This window comes from Trachymyrmex cornetzi, unplaced genomic scaffold (genome assembly GCF_001594075.2).
Source record: "Trachymyrmex cornetzi isolate Tcor2-1 unplaced genomic scaffold, Tcor1.1 scaffold1583, whole genome shotgun sequence".
In the NCBI taxonomy this organism is placed as follows: domain Eukaryota; kingdom Metazoa; phylum Arthropoda; class Insecta; order Hymenoptera; family Formicidae; genus Trachymyrmex; species Trachymyrmex cornetzi.
In genome coordinates this window covers 1-26,151 of record NW_017296183.1, presented here as the reverse complement: position 1 = coordinate 26,151, position 26,151 = coordinate 1, and the positions used below count along the sequence as shown (strand labels likewise).

At 34.4% G+C, this 26,151-nt stretch overlaps 3 protein-coding genes and 1 pseudogene across 3 annotated transcripts; 1 reads left to right on the top strand and 3 right to left on the bottom strand.

Annotated features, from left to right (window-relative positions):
- Positions 1-616: 616 nt before the first annotated feature.
- On the bottom strand, positions 617-2,579 carry LOC108758513 (uncharacterized; annotated as a pseudogene).
- Positions 2,580-5,103: 2,524 nt separating this feature from the next.
- Positions 5,104-15,445, bottom strand: mas (trypsin-like serine protease domain-containing protein masquerade). The gene is made up of 11 exons (XM_018503512.1): positions 15,085-15,445; positions 10,045-10,352; positions 9,708-9,741; positions 8,155-8,651; positions 7,678-7,860; positions 7,386-7,506; positions 7,143-7,319; positions 6,668-6,923; positions 6,308-6,585; positions 6,042-6,196; positions 5,104-5,524 (listed from the first exon to the last, which is right to left on the bottom strand). The coding sequence occupies exons 1-11, from the start codon at positions 15,185-15,187 to the stop codon at positions 5,357-5,359; spliced, it is 2,280 nt and encodes a 759-aa protein (XP_018359014.1). The 5' UTR covers positions 15,188-15,445; the 3' UTR covers positions 5,104-5,356.
- A 5,233-nt stretch (positions 15,446-20,678) lies between these two features.
- On the top strand, positions 20,679-23,095 carry LOC108758518 (PEST proteolytic signal-containing nuclear protein). Its single transcript, XM_018503515.1, has 3 exons — positions 20,679-20,825; positions 22,488-22,687; positions 22,784-23,095. The coding sequence occupies exons 1-3, from the start codon at positions 20,789-20,791 to the stop codon at positions 23,024-23,026; spliced, it is 480 nt and encodes a 159-aa protein (XP_018359017.1). The 5' UTR covers positions 20,679-20,788; the 3' UTR covers positions 23,027-23,095.
- A 464-nt stretch (positions 23,096-23,559) lies between these two features.
- RpS26 (ribosomal protein S26) lies at positions 23,560-24,918 on the bottom strand. Its single transcript, XM_018503513.1, has 3 exons — positions 24,824-24,918; positions 23,911-24,219; positions 23,560-23,641 (listed from the first exon to the last, which is right to left on the bottom strand). The coding sequence occupies exons 1-3, from the start codon at positions 24,824-24,826 to the stop codon at positions 23,609-23,611; spliced, it is 345 nt and encodes a 114-aa protein (XP_018359015.1). The 5' UTR covers positions 24,827-24,918; the 3' UTR covers positions 23,560-23,608.
- Between the last annotated feature and the right edge of the window lie 1,233 nt (positions 24,919-26,151).

The window sequence follows — 26,151 nt, the reverse complement described above, 5'->3', positions numbered from 1 at the left end:
GCCAATCGAACACGCTCTTGACACTGAGTGCAGCCAGTGCACCCCAATCGAAAACGCTATCAGTAACATTTTCTGAGACACCCTGTATAGAAAAATATATTATTATTATGGCGTTTCCAACTGATAATATATTGCTGGTTTACATAATGATTCAGTCTATTTTTATATTTGTGCGCGGGCGATGAGAGGAATGACGCTTCCTAAGTGCCGTTTGACACTTCCACATTCGAGCCAAGTAAAAATGTGCTGCATATAACAATTTTAGACTTGCAGCACAACGCAGTCAGGGTGATCCCGATTGACCACGTCTTGATTGGACACCACCAATCACAGCGACCGGTGCTTAGGAGCTTTGTAGTCTCAAGCGCTGTGAGTGGCTCGTGTCCAATTGAGCCGTGTCCAACTGGGTGCCACCCTGTGTATATAATTTGTATAGGATAAAATTTGTATAGGATTGATTGTAAATTAGGGGGTGATCCCGATTGATCACGGCTCGATTGGACACTACCAATCACAGCGACCAGTGCTTAGGAGCTTTGTAGTCTCAAGCGCTGTGAGTGGCTCGTGTCCAGCTGGGTGCCACCCTAAATTAGACAGTAATCTATATTGATGATATTTACAATTGCTGTTTAATAATCTCAGCTTGCTCGAGAGTTAATTTTCTTTCTAATGCTGTGGCTTCTTTGCAGCTTTCTTCTGCTATCTTTTCTGCAACTAATCCCACTTCTCGTTCGTATATCTTAAATGTCTTAAAATTAAAATATGGGATGTTCATGCATGCAAATAACTTTTGGACATGTGTCCATCCTAATCCAGAATGTAAAATACCTAAAAAGAAAACAATTGGAAAAATTCAGTTAATATTATAACAATAGTCTATAATTGGGTAAAATCGACAACTAGAGGTAAAAAAACGTGCAATACGGGTGGCACCCAGTTGGACACGGCTCAATTGGACACGAGCCACTCACAGCACTTGAGACTACACAAAGCTCCTAAGCACCGGTCGCTGTGATTGGTGGTGTCCAATCGAGCCGTGGTCAATCGGGATCACCCCGTGCAATACCTAATGCTGCTATCAAATTTATATCGAGGCGGGTACGACGTTTATCAGCTGAAGACTGTTGTTTGCTTGTTGCCTCTTCGTTGACCAGAAGACACTTATGACATCGCACTAATAACTGTGAAGCCAAGCCTCGACGTTCCTCACTTTCAATATATTGCAAAGAAAGAGCTTCTTTGCAAGAGATACACCACAACAGCTTGCCGAGAGTTTGTAAGTCAACGATGCGATGTCCATCCATAAAATCTGGTTTGCTCACATTTTCTTCTGTACTCTAGGCCTACTTTTTTCTTCTTCAATCTGAACTTTTCTTAAAAATCCACATTTTTGTTGTGCGAATCTCTTCTGATATGTACTTTCGATAACTAATTTACCTTTCTACCGATAAGTTTTCGTAACTTTTGATATCGCGATCAACTCACCCTATTGTGTGATCCACGCGATCGTCTAATTTGCAAAGTGCATTGCTGCCAACCTCTTAAATGCTGCGCTGTTGCCACGTTTCATAAAAGGCCTAATATTAATATTAAGAAGAAAAAACATATTTATATTGTTTAAATAATGTATATTTATCTTTTTTAACCATATTCCAATTACTTTTTCCGTTTTACACTGGTAAATAATGGTGTTAACTAAGTAAGAAATTTCATGCTCTAAGGTTGAATTCAGGGCATTTTCACTACCAAAAGTTTTGTTATCAAAAGTTGAAAAATGATAAATAAAGTTAATAAAATATTGAAAAAGTGAAAAATAACTTTTTAAAAATAAATTATATTGTATTAGCTATCATTTATATAAGTTATCATTACATTTACTATACGTTTGGCGCAGTTATGTGAATATTTCGAATTTGGGACACTTTTGTCAACGATTGTACGTGAAATACATCCTTAAGAGACTTCACCATAAAAAATATTCGAAGAAATAGAAAAAAATCGAGGTTGAAGCGTCTAAACTTTAACAATAATTAATTTATGTGAAAGAAATAATCTGTGATTATTAACGTTAAATTCTTGTTCGATTCATTTGTTCTATTTATTACAATACTGGACATTTTTATTCAAATAAAATTGAAATCTTGCGAAAGAATACATTAATTTCGGAAATCTCGAGGTGCAGTGAACTCTAAAGATTACAAAAATTAACGTAAAATATATTACAATTGCTTAAAATATATCAATGATCATCGCGTAATTTATCAATTCCAACAATACACCGAATCTTAACACGATCACTTGATCACTTTATAAATATTTGACAGCTATACACAGCTGTTTTAATATCAATTATTGTCTAGTTTGTTCTGATTCAATTTTGATTGTTCTGATTCAAATAAATGGTCTAATGTATGTACATATTTCACTGAAAATTGTATCCATTTTGTCGTTATGATTAGGGTATCTTTTTGCTAATATGTATGTACATACATACATACATACATACATACATACATACATACATACATACATACATACATACATACATACATACATACATACATACATACATATATCATGTTCATATCATGGCAGCCATATTGCTTTTAAACATTTGGACCCAATTCTAATGAAATTTGGTCATTTAAATTCGGGACACACTGTATAGAGCAGACAACTTATAAGTAACGCGATAATGTACAAAGCATGGGATGATCATACATTCAAGATCCCTCTTTCCTTCAATGAAAATAAAATTAAAAAATTTGAAAATTCTAACGAGAAAATATAAAGTCAATTTCACGAATAAAATTAAATACTAATATTAATGCGTGCAACTTATTATTATAATATTGTCCTACTTATAAAACATTTTTTTAAAAGATTTCTATAATGATAAATTAACGTTATCTATTGGAGAAATAAATTGCCGACAATGTTCATGTAGTTGGCTCTTATCTGTGTGTGTGTGTGTGTGTGTGTGTGTGTGTGTGTGTGTGTAATTTGCACGTTTTAATTAAAATAAATAATAAATACATATACACCTACATATATCTTCCCTTATTATTAATTATTCAACAATAATAGGCTCATTTCATCTATTTAAAAAGCATGTGTCAAATAGAAAAATATCTTTGTCATCTAGAAACAATATTTACGCACTTGATGGTACATTTTATGAAAGCGCAGAGAAAGAATGTAAATTTTTTGTAATGGCTGCGTTCAACAGAGAAAACAGTTTTGCAACTGTTGCAAAATTGTTAAATATAATTGGTTTATACATTTAGATCTAATCAGGAACTAAGGGCAAGACCAATCATACTGAAGAATTTTATAACAGTTGCAAAGCTGCTTTCTCTGCTGAACGCAGCCAATATCAAATTAAACTCGTATGCTTTCAAAAGTCGTGAAATGCGATAACAAAATAATTCATAATTTTGAAAAAGAATTGTCACATGTTAAAACGTAATTCATCATGCATCTATATCACTGTTAATTAAAACACATCATAAATTTTATGAAAAAGGCTTTTGGCACCAGCTTCATGTATCTGACATGATTATTTTTTTCTTTTGCACAGACATAAAAAAGATAAATCTAGTGTACTATTATATGCTGTATTGAATCAAAAATAATAGAAAAAGAAGAAAAAAGAAGAAATTTACATTCTTATCCTTACTTTTTCTCAAATTGTTTAATAATGTTTATTATCACGGCTTCCTCATGTTTCCTATGAGGAAGTTGTGAGAAATTTAAAATATAAATAAAAATAACAAATAAATTAATTCATAAATATAAAACAAAAAAATTTATTTTATATATGAACGTGTTTTTATTACAGTTGACCATTATCCGGATATTCGGATCTTTGTCCACGAAATATTCTATCTAAATATTTGGATATAGAATCTGAATAATATCACTATCTGACTAAACAGATATCCGAATATCGATAGTGATATTATCCAGGTTCTAAATCCGATTTGAATAGAATACTTTGCGAAATTGTCAACTTTAATTAAAATATTCCACGGATATACCAAATATCAAAATCCGAGTAAACGAATAATCGGCCCTAGTTTTTAAACATATTATTATTATTGAGTAAATAAGAAAAGAAAATGACCTAGTCTTTTTCTCCTTCTTTCGTTGAAATGTACAAACTATATACAAGGTGTCCGGTAAATTTTGACGAAGAGCTCATGTATAGATGGAACGGATTAAACTCAAAAAATCCTCTACCATTTTGCAATTTTCGCAATAGTTAACAAGATATTAATTACTAAAAATTTAAATCTATTGACCTTGTATTTGCTTTATTTATTTATATCTTTATAATATGATGCTTGATTTTAGCATCAAATTATTAAAAATTGCTTGTCAATTTAACTCGCAATTACCTACCATATTTATAGTCATTCAAACTACGCGCCGAATTGGTTTTCCGGACTTAAAATGCAATCAAACTACTGTAGTAATATCACAATTTTGTTAATTTAATTTAATTTATGATACTACTACAACAGTTTAATTGCGTTTATAAGTCAGGGAAACCAATTCGGCGCGCAGTTAGAATGACTGCAAATATGGTATATATGCAAGCATACATATACAGGGTATCAGGCAAAAACCGTAAAATGTTTCGTGTGTGGGTAGAACAGACTATATTAATAGTTCGGACTGTACAAAATTAAAAAAAAAAGCAATTTTACGTAAAATACCTGCTTCAAACGTTCAAACCAGTATATCTTTAAATTCACATAACTTCGTCAATTTTTTTCGAATCGATTTGAAATTTTCAGGGAATATTTTTGAAAGTATGTACTTTAAGAAAATATCAAAATCCAAAATTCGATTTTTTTTTAAGTTTACAGGTAGGCATAACTCTTTAACACATTATTGCTTTATAAATATCTTATTTTAAAGAACAGTCCCTTTTCTTCCAAAAGCATGTCAAGGCGGCATTATTCAGGCGTAAGACGTAAACTGCTTACGTAAAATGCTTAATTAATTCAGATTGAATTATTTAAGCGTTAAAGACCTAGCTTTGGCCACTACGGCCATTATTTCTATTTCTTATTGTTAAATTTTCAAATGTACGGTTCAAATAGTAAAATTCTTATTGTCAATATAAATATTACTTCCACCACGCCTGGTAATGCCAATACATATAGTTAAATTCATAGCTAATTCCGAGCTTATCTCTATGTGTCTATGTTCTTTTTGCCTCTTAGATCTTTATCGTATATGTAGCATAGTGCACTATGTATCATCAAGCGCGTGAAAGTATTACAATGTTCCATCAATAAAAGTATGTGTTTAGACGTATTCGATCGTCATATCGAAGAGATAAGAGCTAGAGGTTATTCACCGATATGATCTGATTTATCCAACCAATGTACGAGGAGACTTTTACGTACACACCCGGTACATTTTGACGACCGCAACCGAATCCCCAAGACACCAGTCCGGCAAGCTCATAAAAACCGTCATCTTGGCATACCAGAGGACCTCCACCATCGCCCTGAACATCGAAAAACATAATTAATTAGTTTCACGTTTGATGAAACATTTGTAATGAAAAATTTTACACAATGTGTTATGACAATTATACCCTGACACGGCATGAAATATAGAGATAATATTTCCCAAGTGTGTAAAGTTAGTCCCCTTTTTTAAAAAATTACAATTTTGATAACTGTTCCAGATTGATCTCAATTTGTTCTACATTGTTCCAAAGCGATATTACCTTATTCTGAACAGTTCTCCAATAAAACGAAAAAAACGATTCTTTGCTACGCCCCCTTTTTTGAAAAATCAAATAATTTCTGCTCGCTACAGATTATTCTAGTTATTCCAAATATTATTCTTATTATTATTGTATTATTATTGGAGAACCGTTCGCAATAAGATAATATCGCCTTGGAATAATGTAGAACAAATTGAGAACAATCTGGAACAGTTGTCAAAATTGTAATTTTCGAAAAAAGGGGCTAACTCCACACATTCATATTTTCCTCAATATCACAGAAAAGTGATACCTGACACGCGTCATTTCCCTGTTCGCCACCAGCGCAGAAACTACTTGCTGGTAGAATAAAGATTTTCTCGGTCACGGCGTTCACTTTCCTTATGCATTCGGCATCGCTGACGATCGGTATTTCCGCTTCACGTACTCGAAGAGGTATAGGACCGGCTGTAAAATATTGCCGCATGTTGTTGCGTAAGCAATAATAATATACACACCACGATGTTTATTCTTTGAAGAAAGAAATACGCAATATCAAATGATGTATGAAGAACTTACCTTCTCCCATGTATCCATAACCAGTAACTGTACACCTTTTTCCAGCTGTGTGACTAACACCCCGCGCGGGCAAACAAACTAGACAAACTCCGTCTTTCAGTTCCGCTTGACCATGAAGCTTTAGTAAAGCGATATCATTATCGAGCGTCTGGCTATTATGATTGTGGTGGATGTATGTCGTTGCGACGCGCAAGGTTTGAGCACCGGGGCTTCCGTATTTACGAGTGAGATCATGATCACCCACCCTTACATAGATTGCGTCGCCGGTCCTTACGATGCTGGAAACGAGTGCTTTTTCCTACTTTTTCAGTTTTCAGACTCGTTCCGCGCGTATGCGGAAGACAGGTGACATTTACTTACTTTGTGACACAATGCGCCGCAGTAAGAACCCATTGCGTTCCTATCAGTGCGCCTCCACACAGGTATTGATTGAGGGAGTTTATCAACGCGACCTGCCAACACCATTCGTTGGCATCTGCATCTTCACCGCCTACAACGCGCGCGATTCTTTCGGAATTTCGTGCCTGAATCGGACCGCGTGAAGTCCCCTTCACGCCGCAAACATATTTACTGTACACTGGACTTCTAGTAGTAGTGGTAATCGTCGTCGTTTCATCTAGAAAATTAATGGATTGAATTTCAATTAGTTTTCAGCTTACATTTGAATTAATCGACTTTAACTCAGCTTGAATCTGCCTCTATCTTGAATTTAGATCGACTTTTAACTTGAATTTGAATCGTTCTGTAACTTAAATTTAACCGACGATTTTCGCAATTTCCAGTAGTTTTATGATTTCATAAAGTAATATAGATTTTTCAATTCCTAAATACTTACACAACGTGGTGAGTGGGGTGGTATAAGGTCGCGAAGTAACGTGAAATGTGTCGTTCCTGTTGGTTAGAATCGGCTCCGTAGAATTTCCACCATGGAATTCTCTTATCAGAGATTTCGGTGCACAGCACTGGTGTCCCTGTTTCTTGCACTTGAACAAATTCGTCAGCTCAGCATTTCCTACGCACGTATGAATAAACATGAGACACTATTCACGTGAGGCGCGCATTGTTCACACGTACTTACTGAAACAAGTAAATGACAAGTAAGATACGATACAGGAACCGGGACAATCCGGACGTGGATCCGGTGGTAATGATATCGTTGTCGGCGGTCTTGAAGTAGGTCTCGGTCTTGGTCTCGGAGTCTGAAACATTGCAAGAAAATTACAAAGATTATTAAAAAAAAATTATAAATAAATAAGCTGCATTTTGTTGTTTTTGCATATTACATTATTATCGCGTAGAATTTTTTCTATATTTACAGATTGATCAACTCAGACAATAAAAAAACTGATTGTGAATCGTGAGTTAATTACCTGTGACGAGCTTTTTGTATTATCGCAGCAGATGTAACTGGATTGACAAGTTGACGTCTTCGTTATGATTACATTCGGTCGCTCACAGAAGGCTGCCATAAGGGTTAATAGGCAAAAACCAGGACACGTTGGTAGCTTTGGTTGAGGAGCTCTCGTGGAGGGCTGAATCGTCGTTGTCGTTTCCTTTCAAAAAAAATGATATACTTACTTATACTGCTGCGAACAACTTTAGGCTACTCTCTAAATCTCACCAAGAGTGGCCATATTTTCACCCTTTTTTCAAGACTGGCTCAATTTTCTCTTTGAATGAAATTTTACTCCACGAAATTTAGAAAGTAATCTTGCCGAATTATAATACCGCTTAATGAACTTCTAAATAGCTTCGAGATAATCTTTTCGGAGTAAATCAACGCATTCATGAATAACAGTATAGCTTTCGTTAAAGTATAACTATAATCAAATGTTAAATCTCATTACCGCTTTTTGCGGTTCACTGATGCAGCAAACCGTCAATACGGAATCATCGGGAGGACAATCCGCATACGCGTCTACATTCTCGCAGAAAAGAGCGGATAGACCACTCATGCATCTTCCTTTGCATGGCTTGAATGGTACTGGCTTAGGTCTTGTTGTTGTCGCTGCTGTCGGTGGTTGTCTAGTAGCAGTTAACGTTGTTATCATCGTCGTCATTGTCGTCGCGGTAGCAATTGCAGAAACGCTCGTCGATAATGATGTGTTTGGTCGCATTGTCGTCAACGTGGATGAGACCTTGCTGTCACTTCCGCTGTTCTTCTCGTCGATACGAGAAGAGTTCAGGCGGTCGATTACCAGGAGCTCAGGTGGTGGAGACTCCCCGAAGGCATCTCTGGATACGCAGCACTTGTAGCCAGGCTTGCATAGGGTGTCTATTACCAGCACGGCATCACAATAATCGGCGATTCTTTCGGCCATGCAAATGCCCGAACAAGCTTTAACTAAAAATCATCATCATCGTTTCAATTCGCTAATAGTATACAATGTAGACCAAGAGGCCACTGTAGTGATTTTGTTACCCATAAGGTAAATGTCCCTATTTGTGACCACTCGTGGACTTTTATTTATCATGAACTTAATCAGAAGTTTTAAGTAATTTATCTTCGCAAAGGGTATTTATCACGTTTAATGATTAGTTAGCCATGGTTTGATATATGGTTTCAGTGATATTTGACTAACAAATATTCATGAAAATGTGAAATAAGGTGCACGTGTCTCCATCAGTGGCAGATTGAGCACATGTTTGTCGCCATGTTAGTAGACGGCGTTTATCACGGAACAGTTACATTTTTGTTATATCGTCCGGGATAAAACGTTGAAGAATATAGTTTTCTCGTAAAGTGTCAGTGAATACTTAATAAATATCATGCTATGCGTGGATTCTAAAAAAGGTTAGTAATTTTGAACATATAGATGAATGTGTGACAAATAGGTACAGCAAAACACGCATGTTTCCATTTGTGACCGTCTCAAGAAAATTAGTCATAACATTAAATATCGCTCCTCTTTTTGAAAAGAAAACAATTAATACTCATCTCTATATGTTTATGGACAAGTGTGAGTTGCATTTGTACGAATAAACCAAAAATATTCGACGTATGCTCGAAGGAAAATTTTAGTAACTTTTGACCACACTTTTCAAAGCCTAGTTCAGTCTCTTTAGTCTCTATCCTCTTCTCTTCAGAAAACAACTAAAAACGTTGATTCCTGTCCCTTTGCTCAAGTACTCTTCTAGTAGAGTGCTATTTATCACATATAAGCTTTTTCAAAATCGGTGACCCGAAGTCCGTGCTCTCCTTTCGTAAGTAATAATTAAAATAATGATACTAAAAGATGCAAATGTATCGTACCAAAGACGAGCATAAAAGTTGTTAGATTACAATAAAATTTATGCTCGTTTTTGATCGTTATCTTGTTGTTTTGCTTTGTCAAATAATCGAGCGTTTTATACTATTGATACTAAAGATACATATTTTTTATGCAAAATGTTTACGTACTTGATGATTTGTCACTTGTCTCGTTGTAGCTTTCCTGAAAAATAAAAGGAACGTATAAATATAATTTATAATGCTAGTATACAAAGAAAAAATATATATTATCATTCATTAAAGATTTTTCAGGTAGCATGTGTATATAGGTTTCATATAGATTTCCTAAACGTATCAAACGTTTTAAAACAGTTAAGCATCGATAAAAACCATCTCAACAGAAACGTTTTTAAAACCATAATTTAAGAAACGTGATATTCTTGGCTTCCACGGTGCCTTTGAATGTTGTTCAGGATCATGTCATGATCTAATTTATTGTCTCTAATACTAAGTCTGCTCAACGTACCGGTGTAGTTTTTGTCGAAGTGAAGGAAGTCGATGTGCTGAGTGTCGTAGTTGTCGCAGGTGTCGTAGAAATCGTCGTGGTTTTGACGATCGTCGTAGACATGGTCGAAGTTGACGGCTCCTCATCGTCAATTGCGTTTTCAGACGAACTGGTACCATTTATCGGATCCTGCAGACAGCATCGCATACTTATCGTGGGACACAGCACGTCCTCAAGGACGTCGTCGCACATTATCGTCGCCAACGTGTGCACACATACTCCTGGACAGTCGGCAATCTTCGCCGTGCTCGTTAGAGAATTTAAAAAACCTACATATACATAAATCACTCTTATCATTCTCGATCTATTAAAAAGACATAAAATAAAATTCATATAATTTAAATTCATTAACATATTTTTTATTCATAAAAAAAATTTTTTTTAATTCAAATTTAACAGTATTAATATATTAATATATTTTAAATTTATATTATTTTATTTATAATATAAATTTATATTAATTTAAACTTTTGTTAAGATAAAAGTCTAAAACTGGTTTATTCGCGATAAAATTAAATTGTCATATAATCGTAATTGAAAAGAATCGTTCGATATACTAAAGATAATATAGACTTAAAGCATTAGAAGTTATTTTTTAAAGGAGACAAGAAATAAATTAAATTTCTACAGGACAACTTTATTAAAACAAGAGCTCGTGTTTATTGAATTAATAAGATTTTTTAATCAAAAAAAAAAAAAGAAGAGCTAACTAGTGCTCTTAATACATTTTTTATGTATAAACATACAAATTTATCACAATTACCTTAGCAATTATAAAAGAATTAGGAAGAGATAGATAAAAGTATTAGATAGAGATATTCATTGTAAAAGTCACGAAGGCACAAGTATTCAAGGCAATCGAAATTGTAACTGTCTCAAATTCTGAGTCAGTTATACCCGGCTTAGGTTTTCTAATCTCGAAGAGAGACAATTTAATCGATTCGAATGTGTGAGTCGCGGACCAGATGTCAATCGAGGACAATGTTACCTCACAGCTCGTGGCAACGAGATTATAGGGAAGCCTCTTATGAAATTACTGTCACTGTTCCCGCCGTTAATTGTAACTGTATATCGCTTACAGGCGTAGTCAGGGCACCATCGACGAACGCATTCCTGCATACGTAATTTCACTGGCAAGACTACATTTACAAAAGTGGTCAAGGATGATCACGAGCTTGATCTTGACAAACATGAGAATCAAGTTAACGACCGGAGAACTAACTCACTATTATCGGGATTCTTCTTCGTGGAATCAAAGAATTTATCAGATTACGTTTAGGGAAAATGTCTCAGTTATTTGGCTACTAAAGAATGATTCTTGTGAATACGTAGAAGGATTAATACATATTCTCTAATATCAGCTAATGTAATTTTAAAATCTAATAACTTACTTTATAACAAGAAGTAACGAAAAAGTAACGAATTGTTACTTTTCAAGTAACGGTAACGATAACGCATTACTTTTAAAAATTGGTAACAAGTAATGGTAACGAGTTACTTTTTTCAAAAAGTAACGGTAACGGTAACGCGTTACTTTTTTAAGGTAACGCACAACCCTGAGTATTACCAATATAGAACAATAACGTACTTGTAACGAGTTACTTTTTTCAAAAAGTAACGGTAACGGTAACGCGTTACTTTTTTGAGGTAACGCACAACCCTGAGTATTACCAATATAGAACAATAACGTACCCTCCTTCCTACCTACCCCAAGTGATCGATCTTTAAGTTACTAAATAAATTTAGTATTTTTTAAACGGTATTTTACATATTTGTCACAGCAACGTGTGTGTGTGTTTCACATAATTTATTAATTATTTATTTATTAATTATTATAAAAATCGTTTTTACAGTTTTATAATTTTCGAAAACGTATCAACGGGATTCTAACTTGAGATACCGGAGTGATAAACCTAACAGGACGATTTTACTGGTGTGTTTCAGAACATATGATTTAAATATTTTGTAGTACATTTTTATATAAAGTTTCTCCAAATTCATCTATTATAATTCAAACAAAAACTCGCATTACAGCCACAAAGCACGAGGAGCTCCTCAAGAGCTTCCCGGGAGCTCATAAATTTTTGTAAGCTTCATTTAAGCTTCAAAAAGACTTCTCCGGGAATTCCTATGTTCGCTTTTGAGAGTTCCCTGAAAGCTTCATTTTGGTTTGCAGGGAGCTCTTTTTAAGCTCCCCGAGAGCTCAGCAAAATGAACTCCCTAAGGGGTGGCACCCAGTTGGACACGGCTCGATTGGACACGAGCCACTCACAGCGCTTGAGATTACAAAGCTCCTAAGCACCGGTCGCTATGATTGGTGGTGTCCAATCGAGCCGTGATCAATCGGGATCACCCCGCTTCGTATCAGGAAATCTCTATGCTTTAAGGAACTCTCCATTACTTTAAAAAATTGGCCGATCTTTTTATGGTGTTTTTCGCATTCAAACTAAATCAACTTATGTTTGTGACTTGAAAAGTCTGATCTCACATTTTACATTTATGTTAAACATAGTTACAATAAAATAAAGTAAAAATTCGGGCTCTCGAAATAATAGTAATGAAGAAAGTAGAATGTCGGGCGATTGAGAGCACTTAATAACGCGGTAATTAGTGCGTAATAGTAAAAAAAAGTTCTGTATTTAGAGATCTTACATGATTAACATTTCGACTTCATTCAAGTCATCATCAGCGATGTCAATAACTAACTTCGGAATAAAAATTCAGATGAATAGTCAAAGGGTGCAACACAAAGAGAGTCCCACCAAATAAAGAACTTTATTATTTCGTACTAATTACCGAGTTATTAAGTGTTCTCAATCGCCCGACATTCTACTTTCTTTATACATTACAATATTTCGTAACTTCGTATTACTGGAGAGCAGTAAATAATTTAGATAAAACTCAATAACTTTTAAAAGTCCTCCAAGCTAGAAAGATATCTTTTTAATAACTCAAGACACATTGGGTTTATAAAAAATTTTGATATGTTATTCAATAGGAAACATTAAAATGTATCACCTCCTGAGTGGAAACGACAATGACTAATTTTGCTTATTGTAATAACGTTAGCGAAAAATCAGGCTGACCGGAGATTCGACTCTGTGAATAATGAATAAATTCAGTAAAAGGTAAAAACTCCAGCCTAGAAGACGATCGCGTCGCTTCCTAGTTTTTAAAGTTTATGTCAGCAATAACGGCCTTGTTACCGCCAGTGAATCGACCGTCATCCGCATAGCGCTGCACAACTCCTAAAAGTGGAACACAGTCCATCCTTCCAGATTCTACCTATAAACGATGCGTATGCCACTGGCGCACGCGAATTTCTATTTCTCGAGGCCACTACTGCCACCGGGTAACTTTTTGTCGATTGTATATTACGTGCATCGCATACACAAAAATCGCGCCACTTCACTAACAATCAGGAGAGAAGAAACCAACCCGATTCGATGCGATTTAACAAAACTGCAAAGTGACTTAAACACACATTTCATTTCAAATAGTTTATTTTAACAACGCGATATTACAGAATTACTACTTGTGCGCGCGCACACAAGTATTGTATGTTAAATAGTAGTTAAATAGTATCGATAGTGCAAATATCATTCCAGGAATCTTGCGTTATATGTTGCATTATTGTTTGGTAATATATATTATTATATAGTGCCTGCTATAAAAGTTCCGGGCCGGCTCAATATCTCGGAAAGCATTCATTTAAAAAAAAAATGTTTTAGACAAAAATTTTAAGATTTAAAAAATCTATTTAATGATCTCATCAGTTTGACCTTCAGTAAAGTCATCAATGTCAGGTTAAGATCACATTGATTTTTTTAAATTGGATACACCTTATTTTTGATTCCAGAATCTAATAGCCGATGTCAAAAACTTTTCAAAACGCTACAATAAAGTTCATTTTCATTAAGTATTTTTCAAATTATAAGACTTAAAAGTTGTAGTACCGCCATTATTAATATTACCCAAGATGTTCGACCGACGACTAAAACCTCTTGAATGTTGTTCGGGATCGTGCCCTGAATAACATTTCTTTTTAAACCCTACAATTTTTGTATAAAAATTGTCTAAAACATTTTTCTAAAAAATGCATGCTTTCCGAGATATTCAGCCGGCCCCTTTTAGCGGATGATGTATATGTATATAAGTGATAAAGTTCGACCGAAACTTTTTATCAAAACTGAAAACGGAACTCATTACGTGTCAGTTTCGACTGAAATCATGTAGTTCTCCTTCATAAATATTAATTTTAATATGTGTAATTATTGTTTCAATAAATAAATTATGATGTTTATGAAGAAGAAATACTTTTATATTCTTTGATCAAAATTGACACATAACCGAAATTTTGGTTTTCAATTTCGGCCGAAATTTAATTATTGTTTCAATAAATTATAATATTTTTGAAAAAAATGATATATGAGCATGTCCATACATATGGCCTTTATATAGAATTCTTATTTTTTAATTTTAGTTTCGATTTCGGTTGAAATTAACATATAGCCGAGTGTTTCAGTTTAGTTTTCGGCAAAAGTTTCGGCGGACTAATAAGTGATATAATTGAAATTTATAATTATTTAATGAGAATCATGTATATTTATGACAAGTCTTTTTAGGAATGTGATGGAAGTAACAATTTCATATAAGTATAATAATAATAAAGAGATACTTACGGATGTGTAAACTAATAAAACATCCGTATAATTATCACAACAAAGCTTTTCTCATCGTACGCAAAGCTAATAGTACCGTAATTTTATTAAACGTAACTGTTTTTTATAAGACAGTAAACTTTTATAAGAACATTGTTTGTATCTTCAGTTTTCAGTCATTCGATTTACAATATGATTATAAATCCTAGATTTAATCTCAATTTAAATTACTTTTTATCTTTTTCTTCTTCAAAAAATTAGAAAAAAATAAAGAATTAAACCGAGATTAAAGTTAATCTACATTGATAAAAGTGGACATCGGCCAATCGAGAATTTTTACCTGACAGAAAAGTACTGGCCAAAGAATCATCATCCTGCCCGCCAACTAACCCGATGAGCGCGAGCAGAAGGACGATGCCCTCGGGGGCAGCTCTCAGTATCATCTTCAGCCTCCCTGTGCTGCCTCCGTTTATTTCTTGATAGGGAAAAACAAGAAAGAAGAAAGAAAAAGAGAAAGAAAGAGAGAAAGAGAGAGAAAAGGAAGTCACCAAGATTGGTGCACTGTCCCGTTTGCACGGTTCCGATCACGTGTGTGTCAAACTATTTCTCTTCACTGACGAGAGAGTTCAACGACGTTTACAAGGTTGCGCCGTGCATACCCACATCGTTTGCTTCGACTCGTTTGATGGACACTGACTGGGTAGAGATCAGGGCCTACTTGTGGGTCAGAGTGTGCGGATCCCCACTTCTGCACACCAGTGACGGCCCATGAAGGTAAGTGAAACAAGGAGAAAGAAAAAGAAAGGAAGAAATGAGATAGAACGATGATTGACCGGCTTTGTAAACGTTATCTGGAGGGGATAGGGTTGTTGACAGGGGCGGTGCTAACTGCGACTTCTGTTGCTTTTTTCACTCTTACAAAGCATTGCGACGGATGAGATCAGCGATTTAGGTTATCGCTTACGGAATAAGCAACGCATAGAAAAGAAAGATTCTATCGATATCTCAGTTAATCAACTAATTAGTACACTGTTTGCGGAATTCTAAACTACAGCTTTTGGTCAGAAGTATAAAAGCTCACTCTTAATTTATTGTATTTTTGTGGAAGAGGCGGTAATAAAAGCCAAAAAAAACTAGCAAAATATTATAAAATATTAAATGTTATATAAATATTATTTTTCAATAAATTATTTTAAATTAATTTTTTATTATATATAGAACATTTACTTCAATTTGTAGATGTGTTTTATACTTATAGCAAAGGCTATACTTGAAAGGCTATACTGAGAAATTTAAAGATGCCATTTTAAATGCAATACTGATCGTAACTGCTTTTATGATATAAGACGTCCTCTTTAATTTTTCATTATAATAAATAATTGCATTCACGATTCGAGTCTATGTAGGAAGGTTTAACATTAATATCGGACAATCCGTCCCTGCTCTCTCTTGTGCATTCTTCGTTTCTTCTTCGATATTATGAACTGATCATCTGAGTATCTCTCTTGGATACACTGTGTACGAATACATGGCATAGTCCCAGTCCACATCCCCTCTGATCTTCCCGTTCTCCTCTCTGAATCTCACTCTTTTTTTCTATTTTTCTCGTTTTATGCTCTTCTTCCTCTTTCCTTCTCCGCCCTGTTCTCCTTTCTAGCTACTCTCTTCCGTTGTTCCCTCTTTCCTTTCCACACATGTGTGTGTAGCGTGTGCGCTTGTATCGGTACAAATACGTATCCACGCCCGCACATGCACGAGTGTGTACGCACATTCATACAAAACGCGTATGCATGCGTGCCTGTGTACGACTAGCGGTACTTTACCCGTAAATGTACGAGATACCGTACGATATTTTCCTCTAGAATTGATCGCACATTGCACAAGGTGGCATCGTTCTATAACTATAGCATAAATTTATGGTAAGATTTCATAAGAACTATCTAGATGTAATGATTATCAAATTGATATTTAAAGCATCCATTAGCTAAAACTATCTCGTGCCACTGGGAAAAAGACAATGAAAAATATTAAAAGAGAGAAGTAACCAGTTTCTTCAGACTATTTTGAAAGGAATACATGAATTGTATTTAAGAACAGCACTTATAATATATTTAACTTATTCGAATGAATTCTTTATCGATAATTTCATATTTTATGTATATACAATTCTCTTGCTTGATTTTTTTAAATAACATTAATTACGTAAAGTCTTGTTCTCAGACAGTATCTCAGATAATATTTAGAATGAAAAGAAAATAAACTTTTAAAAAGTTGATGTACTGATGTTATAATAATAGAAAAATATGTAGAATTTTAATTTCACTCTTTGAATATCATTACAAAATAGAATATAAATAAAGATATTTTAACGGCTCTAAGAACAAATCTGATAAAACAAAGAAAGAACCCAATAAAGAGCCAACGCAATTAATGGTGTGTAAAAATTATTTATTGTGAAAAAATTAATATGCAGGCGTTTCGACTGACATTTTCAGTCCTTCAATGCAATATAAGTTAAATTAACAATGAACTGTTCTTAACTTATAATATAAATAACGAAATATTAAAACATGTAATTCATAATAAGATATAATTGTTAGGCATTAAGAATGTACCCCCAAAAAATTAATTTGGAAATGTGTTTAATACTTACACTTCAAATAAACTGTATATAATACATATGAAAGTTGTGTGAATAAGATTGCATTTTTAAATATTAACACATTTTTGTCGTTTATTTATTTTATTGTATAAGTAAATTCGATAATGGTGTCACACTATTACATTATTAGTGACACCACTTGTCGAATTTACTTATACACTAGTAGTATATTTTTATGCGGGCATAATACAAAAAAACATAATTTAATAAATTAAAATAAACTACATATTATGTAGTATATTTTTTTGATTATGCATTTCATTTCCTAATAAAGAGTTTTTTATTGTCAAATTGAGACATTTGATTTGAGGATGTCAAAACCACAAAGCGATTTACTTTAGAACTTTTTTAAAGATAGAAAAAAAATTTTTCTCAATCTCATTTTTCTCAAAATCAGTTGCATAGCTGAGTGGAAATATGATAGTCAGTCTCAAGCTAAGGAATTACAAAGATTTTTAACGTGGCGACATATTGTAATGGATGGAGAATTTTGAAAAAACATAATAATGCTTACCACATAGTCGCCGTAACCGTACATCAAGTATCTTCAAAATCAATGCGAGTTATAATCAGAAGTCGTACAAATTAAAATTAAAATTAAAAAATAAAAAATAAAAGAGCAGTCATGTTGGTTCGTGATATGCTATTCCATTTATAAAACTTATTTTGTGTGTCAATAACTTTTTAACGGGTAACAAGCAACGACTAAAACATGTTGGAGGCCATTCAAGGTCATGACCTTGACAACATACGTCAATATCAAGGTCATCGGAGTTGACTTAGAGGAGTGTAGGGACACAAGAGTTTTACCAAACTAATAACTTTTATTGCACATAGCGCTCTCTAGAGGTGCCATTCAAGCGAAGTATTGTACAACTGAACTTTACTCGGGAAGACCTTTCCAATAATATATAATTCATTCCAATTAGCGATTATCACTTCACGCACTTCCTTTGTAAATTAGAAAGTTTTTTACCATTTTACAATTTTTGCAATATTTTAGGAGATATTAATTTCTAAATATCGCTAAATAAGCACATATCGGCGCGGACTACCACTAAGTACTATACGCTCATCGGTCGCAGTCGCTTGTAAATGGTAAAAGACTTTTTGATTCAGTTTAGTTCACTATGGTCCAGTTTCACAACTCATTCTTAACTCTTAGGCCGGTATTCATAATCAATTCTTATTTCAAGAATATTTTAAGTAATGTCTTAAGACGCTAATGCAGCGCTCTGATTGGTTCGTGACTTCTTAAAACCATACTTAAGACGATCTTGAATATAAGATCTGACTATGAATATCGGCTTTAACCGAGGTTCAACTTGTTTCTTCTAAAAATTTTCTTTGTTTTCTACAAAATGAGTATATAATAGTTCAGCTATAAAGAACAAATTTATTAACAAATTATGGAAAATTTTCTTAAAAAATGTATTCTAAAAAACTTTCTCAGGAAACATATTCTGAATAAACTCATACATTACTTGCTGTACATAACTTTATTTCCAGATTTAAGATCTACATATATCCATTTACCAGCCTCGTACTTTACTCTGAGAAGCCGATGTTACTATCCATGTTTTGTATTCTTTCTTTTTAATTTTGACTTGCTTATGTCTAGGATGGGTTTTGCACAACACATACCACGTGTCGTCTTTACATAGAAAGTAACAATCTTTACAACGTAACTGTAACTGACCTTTTGCTTTTAAACCACATATTGAATTATATATGGGCAGTATGGGTTGCAAAAGAAATCTCGTACTTTTGTGATTTGATAAATTGCTCGATGAATATAATTTCTCTCTGTTGCACATGTAGTGGATTCTATGAAATAATACATTTTCCACAGTCGGGATCGTCAAAACTTTTGGGGCCATGGAATTAATTGTTTGGTATACTGATTTAAAAATTACAGCGACATTCATTTTTGCTATAAACAGAAATTAATATATATTAACGTAATGACATTGGGTTTTTAACTTTATACCTTTTCAATAAAAAACAAGGAATACAAATTTACTATCTTTATAAAATATATTATCTTTCTTAAAATGGCAGAGAAATTCAATTAGCATATGCTAATAAGTCTAATACAAACAATAGAAAATAATACTTATTTTTGAAAGATGTACTTACGTGATTTTTTTATAAGATTAGATACAGTTTAAAATACAAATTGGCTCAAAATAGTTATGTAATTCATGTAATTGCGTAATTATTTATGGTAATTATCCAGAGGAACAATCTCACTTCGTAATTATCCAAGACTGCCTCATCTCCAATTTCGACGGAATTAGGCTCATTCGACGCGTTTTTGCACAAAATGAAAGAATCTGGCAAAAAAAAAGTGCGAAAGTGCGAAGCGAAATATTAAGCGCTAAAGTAGACGACTATCGAGGTTAGGAAATCTGTCACAGCGAAATACTGCGATGAAAACATGTGCTGAAAAACACGCCTTAGGGTGTAGTCCCATGAAGCGTATTTGCCGCGTATCGCGTAACCGCGTAACCAATCAATAATCAGTAAAATGCGAAACCACAACAGCGGATCGCTTCTGATTGGTTACGCGGTAAATACACCTCATGGGTATCCAGCCTTATGCTGGATTCACCCTGCATCCGATTTGCGTCGTACGACGCTCTGCAACCAATCAGATGGATTCCGATGGATTTTGCTTCATATCATCGGAATTCCGTTTTCTGATTGGTTGAAGAGCGTCGTACGACGAAAATCGGATACAGGGTGAATCCAACATTAGGCTATGTTCAGATTCCCACCAATCCCACTCGAGTACCACCCAGGTATCACTCTATCCTTGTTGTTTACCAAATGTTAAACAAGGATGACATGACACCCGGGTGAGAATCTGAACACGAGCCTAGATTCTCATTATAGGGACTCTAGTCGTACGTAGTGTGAATCCTATATTTCAAGTACGCTGAATTCATTCGGAGCGACCCCGAGTAACTCTCCCGAGAGACAAAACGAACAATGACTACATTTACACGGCACCCTTAATCGAGTTTAATAACATCCGTAGTTATGAAACTGGCCAATCACAATCATTCCATTCTCCCGAGGAAAAGCTGTGATTAGCCAATTTCATAACTACGGATGTTATTAAACCCGATTAAGCGTGCCGTGTAGCAGAGCTCAATGCTTATGGTTGAGCGTCAGCATGAAAAGGCACTTTTACACGTGTATCAAGTGCACGATGTGAACTTGACCATAAGTTCGGTCTCCTGATCTCTATTCTTCATGTTGGCAACAATGCAGATAGATAGTTTCGAGTAACGATTTTTAGGTTACCTCGTATATGGTGTAATCTGCGAGAGTGGTGTAAATCTGGCTCGAGCTGTATCCGCAGGATATTGACAAAATGTCCAGGAGAAATTCCGGAGACGATTTTAGAAAAGGTTTTGTTCATTTTATCTATTACGTTGCCAGTGAATGTAGATAACGCGCATTACAACCCTGGAAAGACACTTATAGCGATTTCGGTCATTTGTACTACGCTAGATCAGTACATACTAAATGCTGCTACACCTGAAATTAGCAAAGTTAAATGTAAAGGTATATAAATATTTTATACGATTAACTATTTACTAATGATATTGTCACGTTATTTATCAAAATATATATATGTATCATTTCATTATCAAAGTTGATTATATTGTATCTCACTGCATTGAAATATTTTTTATAAAACAGCTTTTAATATGCATTAATTCAGCGTAATACGAGTGATCGAATTCACTATTAGATATTATTTCCATGCATAAACTATTAAATCGACAAAATCTTTTTTTTTTGCATGAATGAATGAGAATTTGACAATGGGCGCATTCAGTGGACTCAACAGTTGAGTGAGCGCTCGCTATTATTGGTGTGTTCTTTTAGATCGTCCGATCAGAATTTTCGATTTAAAAGAATACATCAACAGCAGCAAGTACTCACTCAAGTGTTGAGTCAGCTGAACACAGCCAATGAGTCAGTAATCTGTAGTTGGCTGTTGGCCAACTTCATTCATTTATTTACTGATAAGACTTAGGACTACCGATTGTTGACTCATTGTAGAATAAACTTTAAGATATAAGAAATTGACCATTCATCATCGATTATTCTTGTCACATTTAACTGACTGATTAATTTCTTACAGTTTAAGACTTAAAATTATAAGTAACAGCTTATTACCCCGGATCTACAGTAGATTTTTAAGCCTTAAGCCACACAAGGAATGGACGAATCACAGTTACTTATTCTCCTCGCATTCGACTGTAGTTGGTCAATTTCGTACGGCTTAAGACTTAAAACACCTATTGTAGATCCGGACTTATAGAAAGCCTATAAGTCTGCAAACATAATAGGTGTAGTAAGCCTTAAGAAGAATAAGTCCAGATCTACAATAGGTGTTTTTCAGCCTTAAAGCCGTAAGAAATTAACCAACTACAGTCGAATAAGAGGAGAATAATTGATTATGATTCATCCATTCCTTATGACTTAAGATTTAAAAATCTATTGTAGATCTGGGGTAATTGATTATGTTTGGTCAATCCGTTAAGTCTGGATCTACAATAGGTGTTTTTTGCCTTATGCCGTAAGAAACTGACCAATTACATTTGAATCCGAAAAGAATAAGCGACCGTGATTCACCCATTTCTTATGGCTTAAGGCTTAAAACCCTATTGTAGATCCGGGGTTATGGATTAAAAATCTATTATAAAGGAGTAGCACACACGCTCTACGATAAGGCGTTTCTAATTTTTCAGTGTACCACTTTTTCGCGGATGAGTGTAGAATATATTTCGTACTATAAGTACGATTGATTTTTACTTTGTAATTTTTTCAAGTATTTATACAAAATAATTGTGTGTGTTCACATATGTAATAATTATTGTAATAATATACAATTTTACAGAATTACATAATTTTAATTTTACTTCATAACTTTATACAGCTAATTTCTAATTGTTAAAATTTATAGGACTGCATTAAACATAACTCGCTTAAAGATTTCCGGTTAAAAAGTCAACTTTGTTTAACTTGATCTGAACTTTGCCAGTGTTTGACGTTGTCAGGGTCAAGTGTCTACAGAACCGAGGACAGGAGAGAGGATGATAGAGGTAGGGATCGTTCTCCGCTCAGAGCTGAGGAACGTAGCAGTACAGACGATTGCGATCAGTTGGATGCAAAGAAACAGAAGTTGGCGTTTGGCTTTGGGAAAAAGGCTGGCAATGAACAGAAGAAAGGAATTCAAATTAAATTAGGTTCTTTCTCCGTAAGTAAAATATTCGCATTGACTTTGATGCTTCGTTTTTCTACACAAATTTTTATTGTGAAATTCTGCCTCTCATAAAATAACTCTTTGTTATAGAAGTCAACTACGAAGACAACGACAGTACAAAAACCGACAGTAGCTTCGGTGTTCAACGCAGACGATGATGAAGAACCAGAGGAGATGCCGGCAGAAGCGAGAATGAGGATGCGAAATATCGGACGTGAGACACCAACATCAGCTGGACCAAATTCGTTCGGCAAAACAAAACAGGGATTCTGTGACTCTAAAAAGATATTTGAGAAAACGCTAAAAAAAGCAATGGAAGAGGCAAACAAATGATTTTCCATATATTACACACACACACACACACACACACACACACACACACACACACACACACACACACACACACACACACACACACACACACACACACACACACACACACACAATTTATATATATTTATGTATATACACATACACTATTGTGTGTGTGTGTACATGAAAAATTACTTGTACATTAATTTTAAATAATGATTAGAAACTCTTCTTGCTAAAGTCAGATGCAAGTATTTTTATGAAATATAAGTAACTCATTGGTAGAATTCAGATTAAAAATTTCGCTTTTTAAGATTAAGGAGGATATTGACTGATGTGTGTATATGTGTGTGTGTATGTATGTATGTATGTATGAGTGCACATCATGTATTATAAATCTTATCTATACTCGCTCTAACAAACTTGACGATTCCGAGTTTATTCATATAATAGCACTAAATAGCTTATTATCCAACTTTGCATTAACTTACGATAAAATATTGTATTTTATTCACACTTTCTTTCACAATAATAAAAGTAATATAACCTTGCTCTGGTTTTATGAATTTTTATTTATATTGAAATGAATTTTACATAATAAAATTATTTCCTGTTCTGTTGACCCTGGCGTAGATCCTGAAAACAAAAAGCATATAATATGTACACATTTTATAACTATGACTTAAAAATATTTACATTTACTTAGTGATAACCTCATGTATAACCTCAGATGTACATTTATTGAAAATATATAAAATATCCTGTTGTATACATTTCATTACTAATATATATTTAAATAATTAAAACTTTCATTGTGCTTGCAAAAAACTTAAGAGTATTGATTGGCAGATGTTCATGGATTTTTATGAATAAACGAACTACAAAATCTTTATAAAGACAATTACCCTTGGAAAGTTACGGACAGGAGGCGTTCTTATACGACGATCCGCTTTGGATCTGTTCCGCACCACTTTAGAGTGAATGGCGCAGGAGACACAATAGTGAAGCTTAGCATACAGTTTAGGCAGCTGATAAGATTGATAGAAGCTAGCCTCCGTTATGTCCCTGACAGCAGCGGCTTCGACGATGTTACGAATGACGAATTTCTTGATGGCTTTGTCCTTGGGAACGCAACGAGCGCAGTTGGTGCAGCGGACTGGATTTACATGGCCACGACCATGCTTGGCACGTCCACCATTTCTGCGTTTGCAAGTCTAGCAAATAAACAAAAACGAATTAGATACATATCGATATAAACAGTGTATTTATAATATATACAATAATATATTAATATATATAAATTCTTTCTGGAAAATTGAGTGATTTAAATAATTATCTTTCTCTTTAAAATGCATTTTTAAGAACTTCTCTACGATTTTCTCTTTATCGAAATATTTTTTGTAAAATATAAGCTATCGGAAGTGTGAATATCGAATTTATAAACAGTATAGTGTGTAAAATATGAATCATGTAATACATATGCATCATGTAATATACATGGGACATTAGTTAGGATATAATTTCTTCGCCTCGTTGATTTTTACAATAAACCACAAACGTGCTTAGTCGATTCGCGTTTCTAGAATTAAAAAGTTAAAACTTAACGCTCGTTACATCTTTGAAATAATTAAAGTGGCAGCCACATGGCTCACTTTGTAGATGAAGTGCAGCTTTAAGCAAAGAATGCCGATCCTAAAAGAAATTTATTATCAAAACGTGATATATATTTGCCCAAGCGAAGGCAAAGAAAATTTTGCAAGCATGAAACGTATGATGCGAGAATTCGGGAGAATTACAAAAATAAACAAGCTACATTACCATCGTTTTACCAAAAATCTCACGGAAAAGAACCTCAAGCGGAAGTTGCAAACCCGACGTTTATACAATACGAAATAGAAACGTGACTCTATCCGTCGACAAAGCTGATAGAGTTACCAGATTAAAGGTACCTTTACATGGCAGCGTCAAGCGTTGAGCATCGTGAGCTTGCTATTCGTCAATTTTGATCATGTGACCTGTTTTTAGTAAATAATAAGCTCACAATGTTCGATGCTAGACGCTTGACGCATGTAAAGGCGCATTAAGCCCGGATTCTCATACAGACAACAGCACTTTGACACAGAGCGCTGATTTGTGAAAAGCCGGTTGTGGGGATAAAATTTACCTCTATCACCCGTTTTTCACCAATCAACATTCGGTGGTAAAGCGCTGTTGCCCGTATGAGGGGTTCCTCACAATAACCTCGGATCCTCATACGGGTAACAGCGCTCTGATACCGAACGCTGATTGGTGAAAAGCCGGTTGTGGGAGTAAAATTTACCCCCACAATCGGCTTCTCACCAATCAGCTCTCGGAAAACAGGATTCCGATTATACGAAGCAAAATCCATCGGAATCCTGTTTTCTGATTGGTTGCAGTGCGTCGTACGACGCACATCGGATGCAGGGTGAATCCAACAATAGGCCGATGTGCGATAAGCACCGCGTTTATTTACTTTTGCGTCGAATGTTCTGAGCTAGAATAAAATAAATGTTTTTTACAAGTAACATTCGTTGGTCATCGCACGATTAATAAACTTAATAAATTTGTTAAAGTTCAAAAAGACAAAACGGATCCAGTCTTTACAGACCATGTAATATATAGAATTGATTGCAAAAACTGCGATGCCTCTTATGTGGGCCAAACTAAGAGAAAATTGCGAACGAGAATCAAAGAACATTGTAACAATATAAAATTGGATCCATCCAGACATTCTGTTATCACTAGTCACATATTGGAATATGATCACATGTTTGATTGGGAAAATACCAAAATATTAGACATCGAACTTAATTATAACAAGAGATTGGTTACGGAGATGATCTATATTAAAGAACAAAAGAACGGTATCAACTGTAAAAGAGATACGGAATTGTTGGATGGTAATGTTGGATCCTATTTTTATATTCTTAAAGAAATTTCTAATGATTCTAATTAATTGGTTGGTTACTGGTTTGAAATGATTGGCTTACATGTAACGTTCACTCTAAAGTATACATATTAGTTACCGATACTTAATATTGTGTAGGCTCACTGTCTTATACACAGGGTGTCCCGACCTTTTTTGCCAATCACTTTTGTGTAGATAGAGCGGACTAAACTGAGTC

Coding starts and splice junctions, on each gene's coding strand:
- RpS26 (XM_018503513.1), bottom strand. Junction 23,642..23,910: donor CTGTCCGTAACTTTCCAAGG/GTAATTGTCTTT, acceptor TTTTGTTTTCAG/GATCTACGCCAGGGTCAACA.
- LOC108758518 (XM_018503515.1), top strand. CDS start 20,789: ATGTCCAGGAGAAATTCCGGAGACGATTTTAGAAAAG. Junction 20,826..22,487: donor CGGAGACGATTTTAGAAAAG/GTTTTGTTCATT, acceptor TGACGTTGTCAG/GGTCAAGTGTCTACAGAACC. Junction 22,688..22,783: donor TTAAATTAGGTTCTTTCTCC/GTAAGTAAAATA, acceptor TCTTTGTTATAG/AAGTCAACTACGAAGACAAC.
- mas (XM_018503512.1), bottom strand. CDS start 15,187: ATGATACTGAGAGCTGCCCCCGAGGGCATCGTCCTTCTGCTCGCGCTC. Junction 10,353..15,084: donor GGCCAGTACTTTTCTGTCAG/GTAAAAATTCTC, acceptor ATGTATATGTAG/GTTTTTTAAATTCTCTAACG. Junction 6,586..6,667: donor GCGGCGCATTGTGTCACAAA/GTAAGTAAATGT, acceptor ACTCGTTTCCAG/CATCGTAAGGACCGGCGACG.